This window comes from Mus caroli, chromosome 1 (assembly GCF_900094665.2).
Source record: "Mus caroli chromosome 1, CAROLI_EIJ_v1.1, whole genome shotgun sequence".
NCBI lineage: Eukaryota > Metazoa > Chordata > Mammalia > Rodentia > Muridae > Mus > Mus caroli.
Window position 1 is genome coordinate 7,179,288 of NC_034570.1, and position 14,003 is coordinate 7,193,290.

The 14,003-nt window shown below is 39.3% G+C and overlaps 1 protein-coding gene across 4 annotated transcripts in view; it reads left to right on the forward strand.

Moving 5' to 3' along the window:
- The window catches only part of Prex2 (phosphatidylinositol-3,4,5-trisphosphate dependent Rac exchange factor 2), a 301,528-nt gene that overhangs the window by 96,980 nt on the left and 190,545 nt on the right, over positions 1-14,003 (forward strand). For all 4 annotated transcript variants that reach the window (XM_029482876.1, XM_021163512.2, XM_029482881.1 and 1 more), the window contains 2 exons: positions 5,123-5,256; positions 7,818-7,921. In XM_029482876.1, coding sequence (XP_029338736.1) covers positions 5,123-5,256; positions 7,818-7,921 — 238 coding nt within the window. The remainder of the gene's footprint in view (positions 1-5,122; positions 5,257-7,817; positions 7,922-14,003) is intronic.

Genomic DNA, 14,003 nt, shown 5'->3' on the forward strand with positions numbered 1-14,003 from the left:
AAAAAAAAAAAAAAAAAAAAGAATTTCCTATTTGTATAGTGTATGAAGTTAGCTAATGATAGACTCTCTCACCTTATTCAATTCTTTTCATACTGCTATGACAAAATACTGGTGAAAGCAGCTTCAGGAAGTAAGAGTATCCTGGCATGAAAGGGGACTAGTCACATTGTGTCCTCAGTTATAAAGCAGAGAGACATGGACGTGCTGGCATACTTGACTGTGTTCTTCTTTTTTCCCCTTTCATGTAGTTCAAGGCCCCAGCCCATGGGCTGCTGCTCACTCAGTCAAGGTGTGTTCTTCATACTCAGTTTAACCTCCAGAAATACCTTTACAGGCATGCTAGACATTTGATTTCGAATGTAGTCAAGTTGACAATGCAGATTAAACACAACACTTACTTAATGACCCGTCCAGCAGGTCCAGTTATTCAAGGGTCTCCAGGGGATGGATCTTCTCCTAAGAACCAAATGTGGGGAAGGAGAGACAGACACCAAGTGCAAGAACAACACGGAAGCAGTCTGAGTAGCATCAAGGTGTCTCTGTATTCAGCAAAGCTCAAGGCTTAAATGCACAAAGCAAAAGGGGAAATACTTCTCAGCAGGAGGAATTGGGCAGTGGAAATGCACAAGCAAAGGAGGAAGTACTTTTCAGCAGGAGGGATGGGGCAGTGGAAATTTTTCTTTTGGCAACTACACTTGGAAGCAGGAACTTGGTAGTATCAGGGTACATCTTGTGGTCAGGACATCTGTCACTGACTTAGGGCTGGAACATTCTGTGGTTGTTCTCAGAAGGGTGCGTCGGTGGCCCACTTTTGACCCCCTTATCTTCTCGGGGGGAGAGGCCCAATTCGGAGATCAAGACAATAGAGTTGTCTTAATAGCTCCCAACAACTTAAGGTATGTGAGTCCAAGCCATTGTGCTGGCTAGGTTGACGTCAACTTGACACAACTATAGTTATCTAAGAGGAAGGAGCTTCAATTGAGAAAATAGCTGTAGGCAAGTCTATGGGGCATTTTTAAAATTAATGCTGATGGAAGGGACCCAGACTATTGTAGTTGGGACCATCTCTGGGCTGGTCATCCTAGGTCCTGCAGGCTGAGAAAGTCAGATGAAGCAAGCCAATAAGAAGCACTCCTCCCTAACCTCTGCATCAGCTCCTATCTTCTGGTTTCTGTCCTGTTTGAATTCCTGCTCTGACTTCCTTTAATGATCAACTGCCATATGGAAGTGTAAGCTGAATAAACACTTTCTTTCCCAACTTGGTTTGAGCTGTGATGTTTCATCACACCAATAGTAACTTTAATTATGATAGCTGTGGACTTTTCAAATAAAAGTTAACTTTACACAAATGGTGTAGGTCAGATAACCAATAGAAACAGTGTGAAACTTGAAAATAATTTTGGAGCAACTGAACTTCCTGACTCTAACTCTAAAGCTCTAACTAAAGTTGAATAGGCTCTATTTTCTTCAAACCTTTTATTTAGCATGACTCTAAAGCTCTAACTAAAGTTGAATAGGCTCTCTTTTCTTCAAACCTTTTATTTAGCATGACATCCCAGACTCCATTTAGACATCTAAGACTGTAATAATCTTATTTGAGTTAATTTGGCTACAGGAAGGTAGAATTCCTTGGCTAATCACTCACCTTTAGGACATATTGATTTGCTAATATAAGCAACTGAAGGGAATACTTAAGCTTGGTCACTTAGCTCAGGGTGTGGGGGAGCCAAGAGTTTGTTAGTGGTCTTTGCTCAAGTCTCTAGAGCTTCCGGGCAGATGACAGAACATCCTGGGAGTTCATGAGAAGAGCTAACTCACCTATAGAAGGTAGAAGTAACCAGGCTCCCTTTCAATAATTCATTTTCATAGGAAATGACCCAGTCCATAAGATCTGCTTTAACATTTGTGAGGTTAGTGCCTATGACCTAATTCACTACTCACCAACATTGTCATACTGTAAAGGTTCATGATTCACAGAAGAATGATACCTTGGACTCAAATAGTATGTAAACACAAAGAGCATTTTATTCTGCAGAAGTCTAGCATGCTGGGGTCTACCATCTACCACGACAGAGACATCCAGTGAGCTCAAAGTCCTGATTTAAAGCACATTAGAGGAATTCCAGGGAGGGGTAGGTGGCCTCTATCTTAATCATTGGCTCTATCTCTAGGGATATTCCAAAACCAATGCTGAGATGTAGGGGGCTGGAAACTGTTGGTGGGGAAGTTTGGAAACTGTTGATGACCTATTGTTCTTGCCTCAGGTCAGGTGATGGGGTAGGGCAGGTTTTGAGGTCTTGGAAACAGAGATTTAGGCCTAGTCTTCTGAACTACCAATGTGAAGTCTATCATGGAGTCAGCCTAGCCTGTCTTAATACAATATCTCTAGGATATGAACCTCTGGGGGGTAACCATACCTCAACAGTTACTTATGAGTCTGAACATTTTACTGAAGTTATGTTAGGATAACTAACATACCCAATTTCTCAAAACAATAAGCTGATAAAGTTTAGGTCTGCAAATTTGCAACTAAGGAAAAAAAAAAAGCTGATTCTTTGAAGTATTGTTTTCTTACCTGCCCTTTAGCAGTAAATACAAGTTTTTCTCAGCATTTATGCAATAACTATGGCCAAGAAAATATACAGCCTATCCTTTAACTGCTAATCTTTGAAGTTATCCTTTTACCACCACAGTTTATGATAGTACTTCCCAGGAGAACCCACTGTATTTGAGAAGATTTTGATAATGAAAAAGTGAGATACAGCCAGAAAGTGAAGAGTTTCAGAGTATCCTACTAGACCTTGTGAGCTCATAGGCCAACAAAGAATCTACTTTGCCAAGAAAATTACCAGATGTTTAATTAGAGCTGTTGACTTACTTCATAGTACTGGGCCACACTCAAGTTCACCTCACTTTGGGTGGATCAATTATGTGGTTTTAGCTGTAGGTTCTGGATTCACAGTAAGGTATTTTGATGAAGGAAAATCATTAACATGACACTGTTTAGTAATTCAGCTTAAAGTCCTTGAGTCTTGGTTAAGTATGCTTTCTTTAAAATGCTATTTTAACTGTGGCTATGCCCAAAATAAGGAATTATATAATCACAAGGAAGTAATAAGAAATCATGCTACTGTATTGAGACCTAGGTTCATGTTCATGGTAATTTGGGCTCAGTGAACACAGGAGTGTTGATCAAACTGTGTAAAGATTTACAACATCTCCATATGATTTTGTACTTTCAGGATAAAAAGAAATTTTAAGAAGAGGTTTCCTAAAACAAGATATGTTTGGAATATAGATAAGCAAGTGAATATAATAACACCTTCTCTTTATTAATTTCTACTATAGAATTTTAGAATAGATTTGAGGTTTTGTTTAACTCTATTTGTAGTTGACTATAAGAGTAATACTAGGAGTTGTTTGGACAAAGGACTTTGGACAAAGGACTGAGGTACGCATTTTACATATCAAAGCAGAACTGGCCTTCAGGTTCTCCCAGCATCCCCCCAATCCTTACCTGACATACCTTGCCCCCAATCCTAAACTTCCCAGCCCAGGAGCTGGGCTGCCATTCCCTCAGAGGCTTTTCCTATATAACCCCAACATTTTGGTCTTTCTTGCTCTCTTCTTCTCCTTCTCTTTTCTCTGTACTCTTTGCTCTTTCGCTCTTTCTCCCCACCCCTCTCCCCTTGGTAATTCCCCTGGCCTCAATCCTAATTCCTAAATAACCTGCCTTTAATCTAATCTAATCTAATCTAATCTAATCTAATCTAATCTAATCTAATCTAATCTATTTTGAAATGGATCTTTTCATTGACATTGGAGATATAACCTATCAGTAATTATTGTGGAAATATGAGACTATGCTTAATGTTCTGAATATTAAGTATCAAAACCAAAAGATAGAAACTTTGATTTAAATAAAACCCAGCAATTTACGTATGGGTTAAAAGAAAACAGACACATTTAAAGCTGAAATATTCTAGCTGTAGAGACCAGCTGAAAACTTGCATTCTTTTATTTGTCTGTCTTAAATCTGACTCAGTCTGCGCAGTATATGGATGGCTAGGTGGCAGCAAAGAGCTTACAAGTGCTAGCAGGAAGTGAGCCAGACACTCTGTAGGAGCCCAGTGGAGGTGTTGAGAGCGGTGTGTTCAGCTCTATGCTGAGCTAAATTATGTTGATGCCTGGGGGTGGCTGCTTCTCTCTGGCCTCTATTCTCCTCTCAGGTCTGTGTTAAGAATCAGCTAGAGGCATCGGATCCCTAGTGGGTTGGAGTTAACGGGCTTGTGAGCCACCTGGCCTGGGTGATGGGAACTAAGCCTCTCATCCTCTAAGTCTCCCTCCAGTCCATTTTTCTTTTTCTATTGTCTCCTCCTTTCTATAATTAGATGATATATTTAAATTGATACCCACTAATAACTTAGGCTTCTTATTTTTTTTTATTCTTGAGATTATAATGAAATTATATCATTTCTTCCCTTGCCTGACCCCAAACTCTGTCTGTCATATACCCACTTCCTTGTCTTCTTTGAAATTCGTGACCTCCCTTCCTCTTCCTTGTTATTGTTGTTACAAGTATATATGTGCAAGTGTGTGAACATGTGTGTGCATGTATGCCTGTGGGGGTGTGTGGGGAGTGTATGCACACATGCACACATACGTGCACATGTGTATGTCATTGTATCTTTTCCTTCCCTGTTATACTTGAGTTGCTAGGCTGACCATTTGATATTAGATGATCAGTTAGTGTGCTCTTAACTAGGGAAGATTTTCCACCCTTACCTCTGTAGTTGTCTATGGTCCTGTTTTAGCATGTCTGCTGTTGGAGCTTCAGTTGTCTCTGGGTAGACCTAGATTCTCTATGCAGACTGGGAAGGAGACAGCATTCAGTGTAACCACTTTGACTGTGTACATGATAGTTGTTAATGAAAAAAAAAAAACAAAACAAGTGAAAAGTTAAAGAGCATAATTGCATATAAAAATTCAGGCAGGCCTTGCAGATAAGGTACAGTGGCATTGTACTTGTCTTACTTGTCTGACACCCTTCATTTGATCCCAGCACTACAAAGATAATAATATTAGGCGATCAGACAAATCATCATTTCTTTTCCTGCCTCAGGGGTCCAACATTACCGACACCTGTACTGAGATGCTGATGTGTGGAGTCCTAATGAAAATTTCTTCCGGAAATATTCAAGAACGGGTGTTTTTTCTTTTTGATAATCTTTTGGTATACTGCAAAAGAAAACACAGGTAAGCTCATAAAAAGTCACATTTTGGAATTATTATTTTGATCTCACAGGATCCCCACAGGAATCCCAGAATTCATCTCACTAATAACCCGTTTCAGCCCAGCCTGTTTGCTTGCTTTCTTTACCTGCTGGGTAATCATGGCCACTGACTCAGTATCTCTTGTGACTTTCCCCCAACAGCTCTCTCAAGGAGAGGCATAGCCTATCAGAGATGGTGGTGTGTTCCCCTTTTCTTAGTTAGCTTCTGAGCCATTTCTTCCTGTATCTGCAGGAGACTTGGCAATGTGAGATTCTGTTCATATGTTTTCACAATTGATCACTCACAGAGCATAGTGTCTCTGCTTTGAGCTCTGATCAATTTCCAGTCGGCTTCTGTCATCATCCAGGGTATTTTCAAAATTCCTATAGATGACACATTGAGAACCTTGGACCCCCATTCCCTTCCCTGTTAACACCTCTACCACCAGTCCTATGCTGGTACCTGAAGCTTGTTAGCACTAGCAGTTATGAATTTGAACCTCCACTTTAATCATCCCATCCTAAAAGCTAACGTGTCTATCATCAAATCCAGAGCTTTTGCAAAATTATTATCCGTATAATAATTTTGTATTATTGGTGTAATAATACAAAATTTTGTAATCTGGTGTAATATCTTATCGTCACCCAGAAAATTACTGAAAAGTTATATTGAAGTAAAATCTTATTATGTGTATAGTAGATATCCTTAATGCACAATGCAGACTGCACAGTGGCTAGAAATGGGAATAACTTGATCAGTAATTCTCAACCTGTGGGCTGTGACCCCTTTGAAGGTTGCATATCAAATATCCTGCATGTCAGCTATTTAAATTATGATTCATAACAGTAGCAAAAGTACAGTTATAAGTAACAATGAAATAATTTTATGGTTGGGGGGTTATGACAACATGAAGTACTGCACTAAACAGTCACAGTGTTAGGAACACTGGGAACCACTGAACTAGACTGAGGTGTCCTTTCTTCCAAAATAGAGAAGCCTGTGAATAATTCCTTCAACCAGAAACAACCCAGATCATTCACAGACTTCATCTTAGCATAAGCCTTTGGAGGCCTAGAACTACTTTGAGAGCAGAGTAAACTGAATTCTCCTTCAACATCCCATAATATTGCAATCACAACAGCCAAGGACAATGCATTCATCTTCATGCCCTAGGATTTATTTTTGCATCTGAGTATTGCTCTACATATGAGCTTCTAGCAGGTCAGTTTCTCTGAAGATGAATCAGAAGAACTAATTGACTTTGCTTGGCAGGTCTTGTAAAAGCAAAGCAAAGCAAAACCAAACCAAACCAAACCAAACTAGAAATTCTCAGCTCCTGAAAAGTGAGAATCAGAGGTGTGAGAACTCAAATGTAGATTTAAACCACCAACTTCAGCATCTGCCATGCAGGCTTGACCGTGTTGAAGTCTTACACTGAGGAAATGTACACAACCACCACTGCTATATATATAGTCTTTACTTTCATGCTTTATTTTAACTTAGTGTTGTTTTAATTCATATATAAAGGGCCTGTGATGTAACTCTCTTGGTAGAGTACTTTTATAGCAATCAAGAAACCTGAGTTAGATACCCAACATCAAATAAACTGGGTACCGTAGCTGGTCTTAGCAAGTGTGTCAGTTCTTCTTTTCTCATCCTTTATCCCCCTCAATTTTCACCCCTATCACTGGATAGAAGAGAAAGAAGGATGGAGGGAGAGAGAGAGAAAGAGAGAGAGACCTCTGAATCTAATTTTCTTCTTTCTTCTTTGCTTGTAGTTGGTCTTTACAGCTTTGTGGGTCTCTTTTGTCCCGCCCTTTATCTCCCTGATTTCAGTGCCTCTCTCTAGATAGGAGAGAACAAAAGGATAGATGGGTGAGAGAGAGAGAGAGACTCTCTGAATCTAATTTCTTTCTTCTTTTGTTTCTTCTTTGTACTAACAAACCACAACCAACCCCCGTGAATGACCAGCAATCCCTCAACAGTCTAGCGCTTACATATCCTCCGAAAAGGTTTCAGAATTCCAAACCTCGCACAACCACAGAAAATGTCCGCAGCTGGCAAAACTCTGCTCGAGTACAAGGCAAATCATAGTCAGCTACTATGGACAGTCCGAAGCTGCTCCATATCCCACACCAGGGACTAAATGAAAACATATTCTTACAATATTTCTGTGTGTGTGTGTGTGTGTGTGTTTGTGTGTTTTAAAGAAACCAAAATTTCAGAACTCTCTCTACAGTGTATGGCCATGCGCACCTGTAGTTCTGGCAGTCGGGAACTGGAGGCAGTAGGATCAGAAGGTCAAGGTCATCCCCTGCTCTGTAGCATATCTTAGGTCTGTCTTGATGCATGAGATCCTGCTCCCCCTCCTTCCACCCTGCGCCACAACCCACCAGCACCATCTTGAGGGAGAAGACTTGAGTAAAATCAACTGCCCCAAACTGTTTATGATACTAAGCAATTTGAGACATTTTTCCCAATGAACATTAAAACTCATATTAAGTTTACTAACAAAAGCTTTGTGGTTCTATTTTTTTTTTAAGACGGCTGAAGAATAGTAAGGCATCCACGGATGGGTATCGGTATGTCTTTCGAGGGCGGATCAATACTGAGGTGATGGAAGTGGAAAATGTGGATGACGGCACAGGTGAGTGAGCTTCTGATGGAATAATTTGTCTTCAATGTATCAAACCTTAGGGGTGGCTTGCTAGGTATAACGGGGGTGTGGGAAGTGCTAGAGGTGAGATGCAGACCTGCAGGACCCTTGTTTTACTTGTAAGTGGTGTTGGCTAGAAGATACCATTTTAAAAGAAATTAACTCCGTTGTCATGTCTGAGTATGCCTATTTTGCTTTAATACCATAGGGCATTAGCAACTTTATACTTGGGAGTATAAAGTACATGTGCAGAAAATGTCTAACGAGTGAGTTGATTCTCTTTAAGTTATATTTTATCAGGATGGTAATTTTCTTCTATACCATTTTTACCTTAGAATATAAGTGATAGTAGGTGTACTTTAGTCATGTAAAGTCGCATGTGGCTTAACTTGCAGAGGGAAACTGCAGATGATCTTTGTGCTTCCAAGTGCTGGATTGCTCCTTATTACCAAAGGGAATTTTTTTGAGAATTTGATCTTTACAAACATGCTTATGAAAATATGATTAGTGACAACCTAAAGTAAAACAGAGTTAAAATACATTTTATGTTTATCATTTGAAAAAAAGGCTGTGTATTTAAAATGAAGGGTTTGTAAAATGAATCACATTTTTCCAATAATTTCCATTATAATTTCAATGTTGCATTAGGAAAGATGATAAGAGTATATAAAATAGATTAATAGATGCTAAATTTACCCCCAGGTAGTGTCAAGCCTCTTAGTATCCAGCACAGCAGTGGGACTGAGGATTTCTTGTCATTCTAAATTACAAGAATCCCTTATCAGTAGCTAGATAATACTATACTATGTCTATACAATGTATGTGCTTTGTCTCTTCATCTACAGTGGACTATATAGTGTCTTCATTAGCTTCTCTGTTGCTGTGACAACCCCTATTCCCACCCCACCCCCATCTTTCCGAAAAGTAACAGCCTAGAGATGAAACCCTGGAAGAGAAAATTAAGATAAGGATGCTGTGGTATAGCTTTCCACAATTGATGACTTCTGGCAGGGGAGCAAGGGGAGAAGGACTCTGTTGTCTTTAAGGGGCTGGCCACTGGGAGTATGAACAACACAAATTGAACTTTCTTTTCTTCTTGTTTTGTGTATGAGGAGGTCACAAGTATGTGTATGTGTGTGTGTGTGTGTGTGTGTGTGTGTGACTTGAGAATGACAGTGATTGGGTGCATGATGTGAAATTCCCAAATAATAAAAATACTACATTAAAAAAGAAAAGGTTTGCCTTTGAAATTTGTTTACAAAGAGACAAAGCTGATCTTACTGTTTTAATGATAATAAAAAAAATAAAATAAAGGAAAAAGTACTTCAAGCTACAAATGGATGCCTTTCACTTCCTATAAGGAAGTGCATGGGAAGCCATGGAGCTCCCCAACCTCTCCTCTTGCTTAGGAACTCAAATGTAGAGTTTTTAAGGATGAACAAGATCTTGAAGACAAGCAATAAATTCCATCAATATTTCAGAAGATAAGACACAAGCCCAGATCCTAGAACAAAGTCATTGTGGAGCATTCTATTGTTTGGTATAGAGCAGGGGCCAATTCTCAGTTAGGAGGCTCTGGTGTCCATGCCTGGGAAGCTGACATGGCTCAAAACATCATTGTGCAGGGACTGAACTGGGCTGCTGCCTGTTCAACAAGCTGTTTGGGTGGTTCATCAGCTTTCTACCTTTCTTTCTTCCCTGGTCATTCCCATCATGGAACCTTCATTACTTCTCAATGAGCTCAGATTTTTAAATGAAAACCTATGATTCTGGAAGATCTGGGCCTGACTGACTATGTCCACTGCCAAGTACTCTCTCTGTCAGGATCCTGTTAAGATAAGGAATGGAACATATCTGTTTATCTTATCTGCTTATCTGGATATCCAGTTTATTTGCGATTATCCAAACCAACTCAGCAGCTGTACTTTATCTTAATCAAAATTGAATGAGTTGGGATAAAGTGTTGAGGATATCTGGAATTTATGATGGAAAACTAGATGGGAAATTTTTATTCTACTTGAATTACAGAAATATTTAGTATTGTTATATACTGTAGGTGTAGAAAAAATGCTTCCTGGAAAAAGCAGAAACTCCATTAGACACTTGATTGCAGTATTTTGTTCAAAACTAGCAGGAGAAATATTTGTATCTGGTGGAAAGTTACTTAGCCTTCAGCTGACACATAGAATATAACTCAATTATTCTCACAAGCCCAGGCCTTCCACTTGTTAGGGAAAAGCTCTACAACTGAACTCTAGCCCCCCAGTAAATAATTATGATAATTTCTGTTTAGAATTCTTAACATGTATTCTCTCATAGTTATACCATAGCATAGAGGAACTGATAGTATGTCTTTCCAATGTGAAAAAGTTGGGCCAATTGTCCTCCACATTATTTGCCCTGTTAAATGAGGATGTTAGTGATTTAATGTGTAGCCAGATTGCCATTCACTCATTATCTGGATTACAGCATTCCTTTCAGTAACTAATTTAGTTTCTCTTCAGGCATTATTGCTGCAGATAGTTCATGATGTAATAAGATACTCAATCAAAGGCAATAGGGAAAGCATTCCTGAAATTCCACTGATTAACTTTCATAAGAAATTTGAAATTTCTTTGAAGAACTAGTTTATTTGTGTGGTTTTGCAGAAAGAGTGGATGAAGGCAGCTGACCTTTTAAAAGTGTGATTTGGGCAAACCACAGGTTTGAATACCGTGGTTGCATTTGAATGCAGTACTACTGAAAATTTTTATTTTAGGATAGTTTTCCCATTGTTGTTGTTGTTTGTTTTTTCCACTTTGTTTTGTGGTGGGTGTCAAATTTAGTTTCCCACATAGGCTGGGTAAGCTTTGCATTACCGCTTTGCTTTGTCTCGGGTATATTTTAAAATAGAAAAATTTGCAACCATTGTTTCAGTATAAATATTTAGAACCATCTTAAGGTATTGAACATATTACTGAATATTAAACACCGCATTTTCAATGAGATTCTAAAATAAACCCTTTCATGTAATTTTTAAATGTTGAAAAATACAAACTCTTACAACTGAATCTATTTCCACTTCAATAGAAGTATTAACTTTATCCATCATTTTCCCATTTTTGTCACCAAATTCACATAGTGTTCAGCAGTTTTATAGGAGGTAATTGAATAGATGATAATAGATACTTGATCAAAAGTAATTTTGTTCATGTTGGGTAGAATATATTCTATGGTATTATTATTATTATTACCACCATCACTACTACTATTATACGTGTATGATATGCCTGTGAGTTAGGGCATATGTGTTAAGTTCAAAGAACTCCAGAATGCACAGAAGTCGGCTCTTTCCTTCTATGGGTTGTGAGAATCCAACTCACAAACTCAGGCTTGGGTAGCGAACCTTTTTACCTGCTGAGCCTTCCCATTTAATGAAAACTTCATAATTTTAGTATGTTACCTAGGGTACAAAAAGCATAATTTTTCTAATACATTTTTATATATTTTAAAACAATTTTTTATGTTATGTAAAGAAATTTGAGTGTCCAAAAAATGTAAGAGCTCATCAACTCTTTAGAGTTTTAACCCCCCCCCCCTCATTTTCTGTTCTAAGTACTGTCCTGTGTTGTGTTGGATGCTAGGATTCTTTCTTGCATTATTTGATAAAATCAAAGATTTATTTCAAAACTAATTTTCTTCACATGAATATTCGTATGAATGAGTTGTGATTTTAAGTTTTCTTTTAGAACTGATACATTCACTGTTGATCATCAAAGCAAGGGCTGAATGCATTACGGAGATTTCATTAATATTTGATGTTTTGAACAGTTATTTTGGTGGTTTCCGCTTTTGTAGCATGAGTGTATAAGGCTTGAATATTGTCTATCTTACTAGAATACGATATGGTGTAAATGGCTACAAGTGTCTCCACTGAGGTTTACATGGGTCAGTTTAGGAAGAACTCCATTCCTGTCAGTGGAAGAATGCTGAATCAATGTAAGGAATTCTCAGGTCACATGGCTTCAACGTCATTCATGACTTGTTTGGGATTGGCCTTCAGATATTTCTGATTTTAAAAGATATCAGATATGGTGGATTTTTGAACTTGAATATTCCACATTTAATGAGTGGCAGTTAAGTTCCAGTCTCCTTTGCACATCTATAAAATTAACCTTTTAGGCCCATTGAAGATTACAAAATTCTGTGTTAATCACAAAATTGTTATTTCATTCAAAGATGTTTGTTAGTTCTTAAAGAGGACAAAGAAGTTCAGAGTATGTCTCAGTAATAGGATGACTGCTGAGCTCTGGAGAGTCCCTGGGTTGGATCCTAGCAACAGAACAAATCAAAGCCAACAAAACCCATGGAGGAGAAAGCACTATTGACCTTTTCCTTGGTCTTAATGAGCATGGTCTTTATGAATAAGTTTTCTCATGGGATTTGTCTTAGTTAGGGTTTTACTGCTGTGAACAGACACCATGACCAAGGCAAGTCTTATAAAAAAACAACATTTAATTGGGGCTAGCTTACAGGTTCAGAGGTTCAGTCCATTATCATCAAGGTGGGAGCATGGCAGTATCCAGCAGGCATGGTGCAGGAGGAGCTGAGAGTTCTATGTCTTCATCCAAAGGCTGCTAGTGGAAGACTGACTTACAGGCAACTCGGGTGAGGATCTTATACCCACACCCACAGTGACACACCCATTCCAACCAGATCACACCTATTCCAACAAGGTCACACCTTCAGATGGTGCCACTCCCTGGTCCAAGGATATACAAACCATCATATTCCACTCCCTGGTCCCCATAGACTTGTTCAAAAACATGAGTCTATGGGGGCCATACTTAAACATAGCATAATGCAAAATGCATTTATCCAACTTTCAAAGTCCTCATAGTCTATAGCAGTCGCAACAATGTTAAAAGTCCAAAATTCAAGGTCTCTTCTGAGATTCATTCAACTTAATTAACTGTAATCCCCAAAGTAAGGCAGGAAACCAGCTTGGCAAACTCTGCATCTCCATGGCTGATGTCAAATCGGTCTTCAGATCTCCACTCCTTTTTCATCTTTGTTGACTGCAACAAACTGCTTTCTCCTGGGCTGGTTCCACTCCCTGTTAGCAGCTTTCCTTAGCATGTATCTCATGGCTCTGGCATCTTTGACATCTTTGAGTCTCCAAGGCAATTTCAATGTTACAGCTTCATGTTTCAGTGTCTGGTATTCCACTTGATCTTTTGGACTCCTCCTAAGGGCTGGCATCACTTTTCCAGCTCTGCCCTCTGTAGCACTCTAAGCTCAGGTTGATCCACTCCACTACAACTGCTGTTCTTGGTGATCATTCCATGGTACTGACATCTCCAATACACTGGGGTGTTCCACTTCAACTAGGCTTCACCAATAGCCTCTCATAGGCTCTCTTCAGGGTGCCAAGCCTCAAATCCTTTTCATGACCCCTTCAGTCCTGGGCTATCAACTACAGCTGAGGCTATACCTTCTCCAATGACCTTCTATTACCTCTCACAGTGCCAAGCCTCAGCTGTTCTTCATGACACCTTCATGTCTTCAAAACCAGTAACACCTGGGTGATTCTTACACATTACCAAGTTCAGCTGCAGCACAAGGTACAACCTTGGCTATCTCTGGAACACAGCTTCTTTGTGCTCCCAGAAAACACTTCCCAGAAGATTTCACCTCAGTGATGTTGGTCTCTTCATAATCACTGCTACTTTCTTAGCTCCAGTTAACCAGCATCAATTTTCCCAGTAGTTCCTTCCATTCTTAACTCTAGAGCCAGAGCCACATGGCTAAAGCTGCCGAATTCTGCTGCTGGCAGGAATTAGAACATGACCCACTTGTACTATTACATTGTCACTGGCTTTCTGTTTTCCAAATCCTTCACTGCCTAAGCTTGGCTATCCTGGATGTTGCTCTGTAGATTGGCCTTGAATGCAGAGATCAACATGCCAGTCTCCTGGAATTAAAGGTGTGTGCCACCCTGCCTGGATCTAAATTTAGCTGGGTAGGATCTTGCCCCAAGGTCCCACTCCCTTAATCTGTTATCTCCTAGAACACAAGATTTTGCTCCATTCCA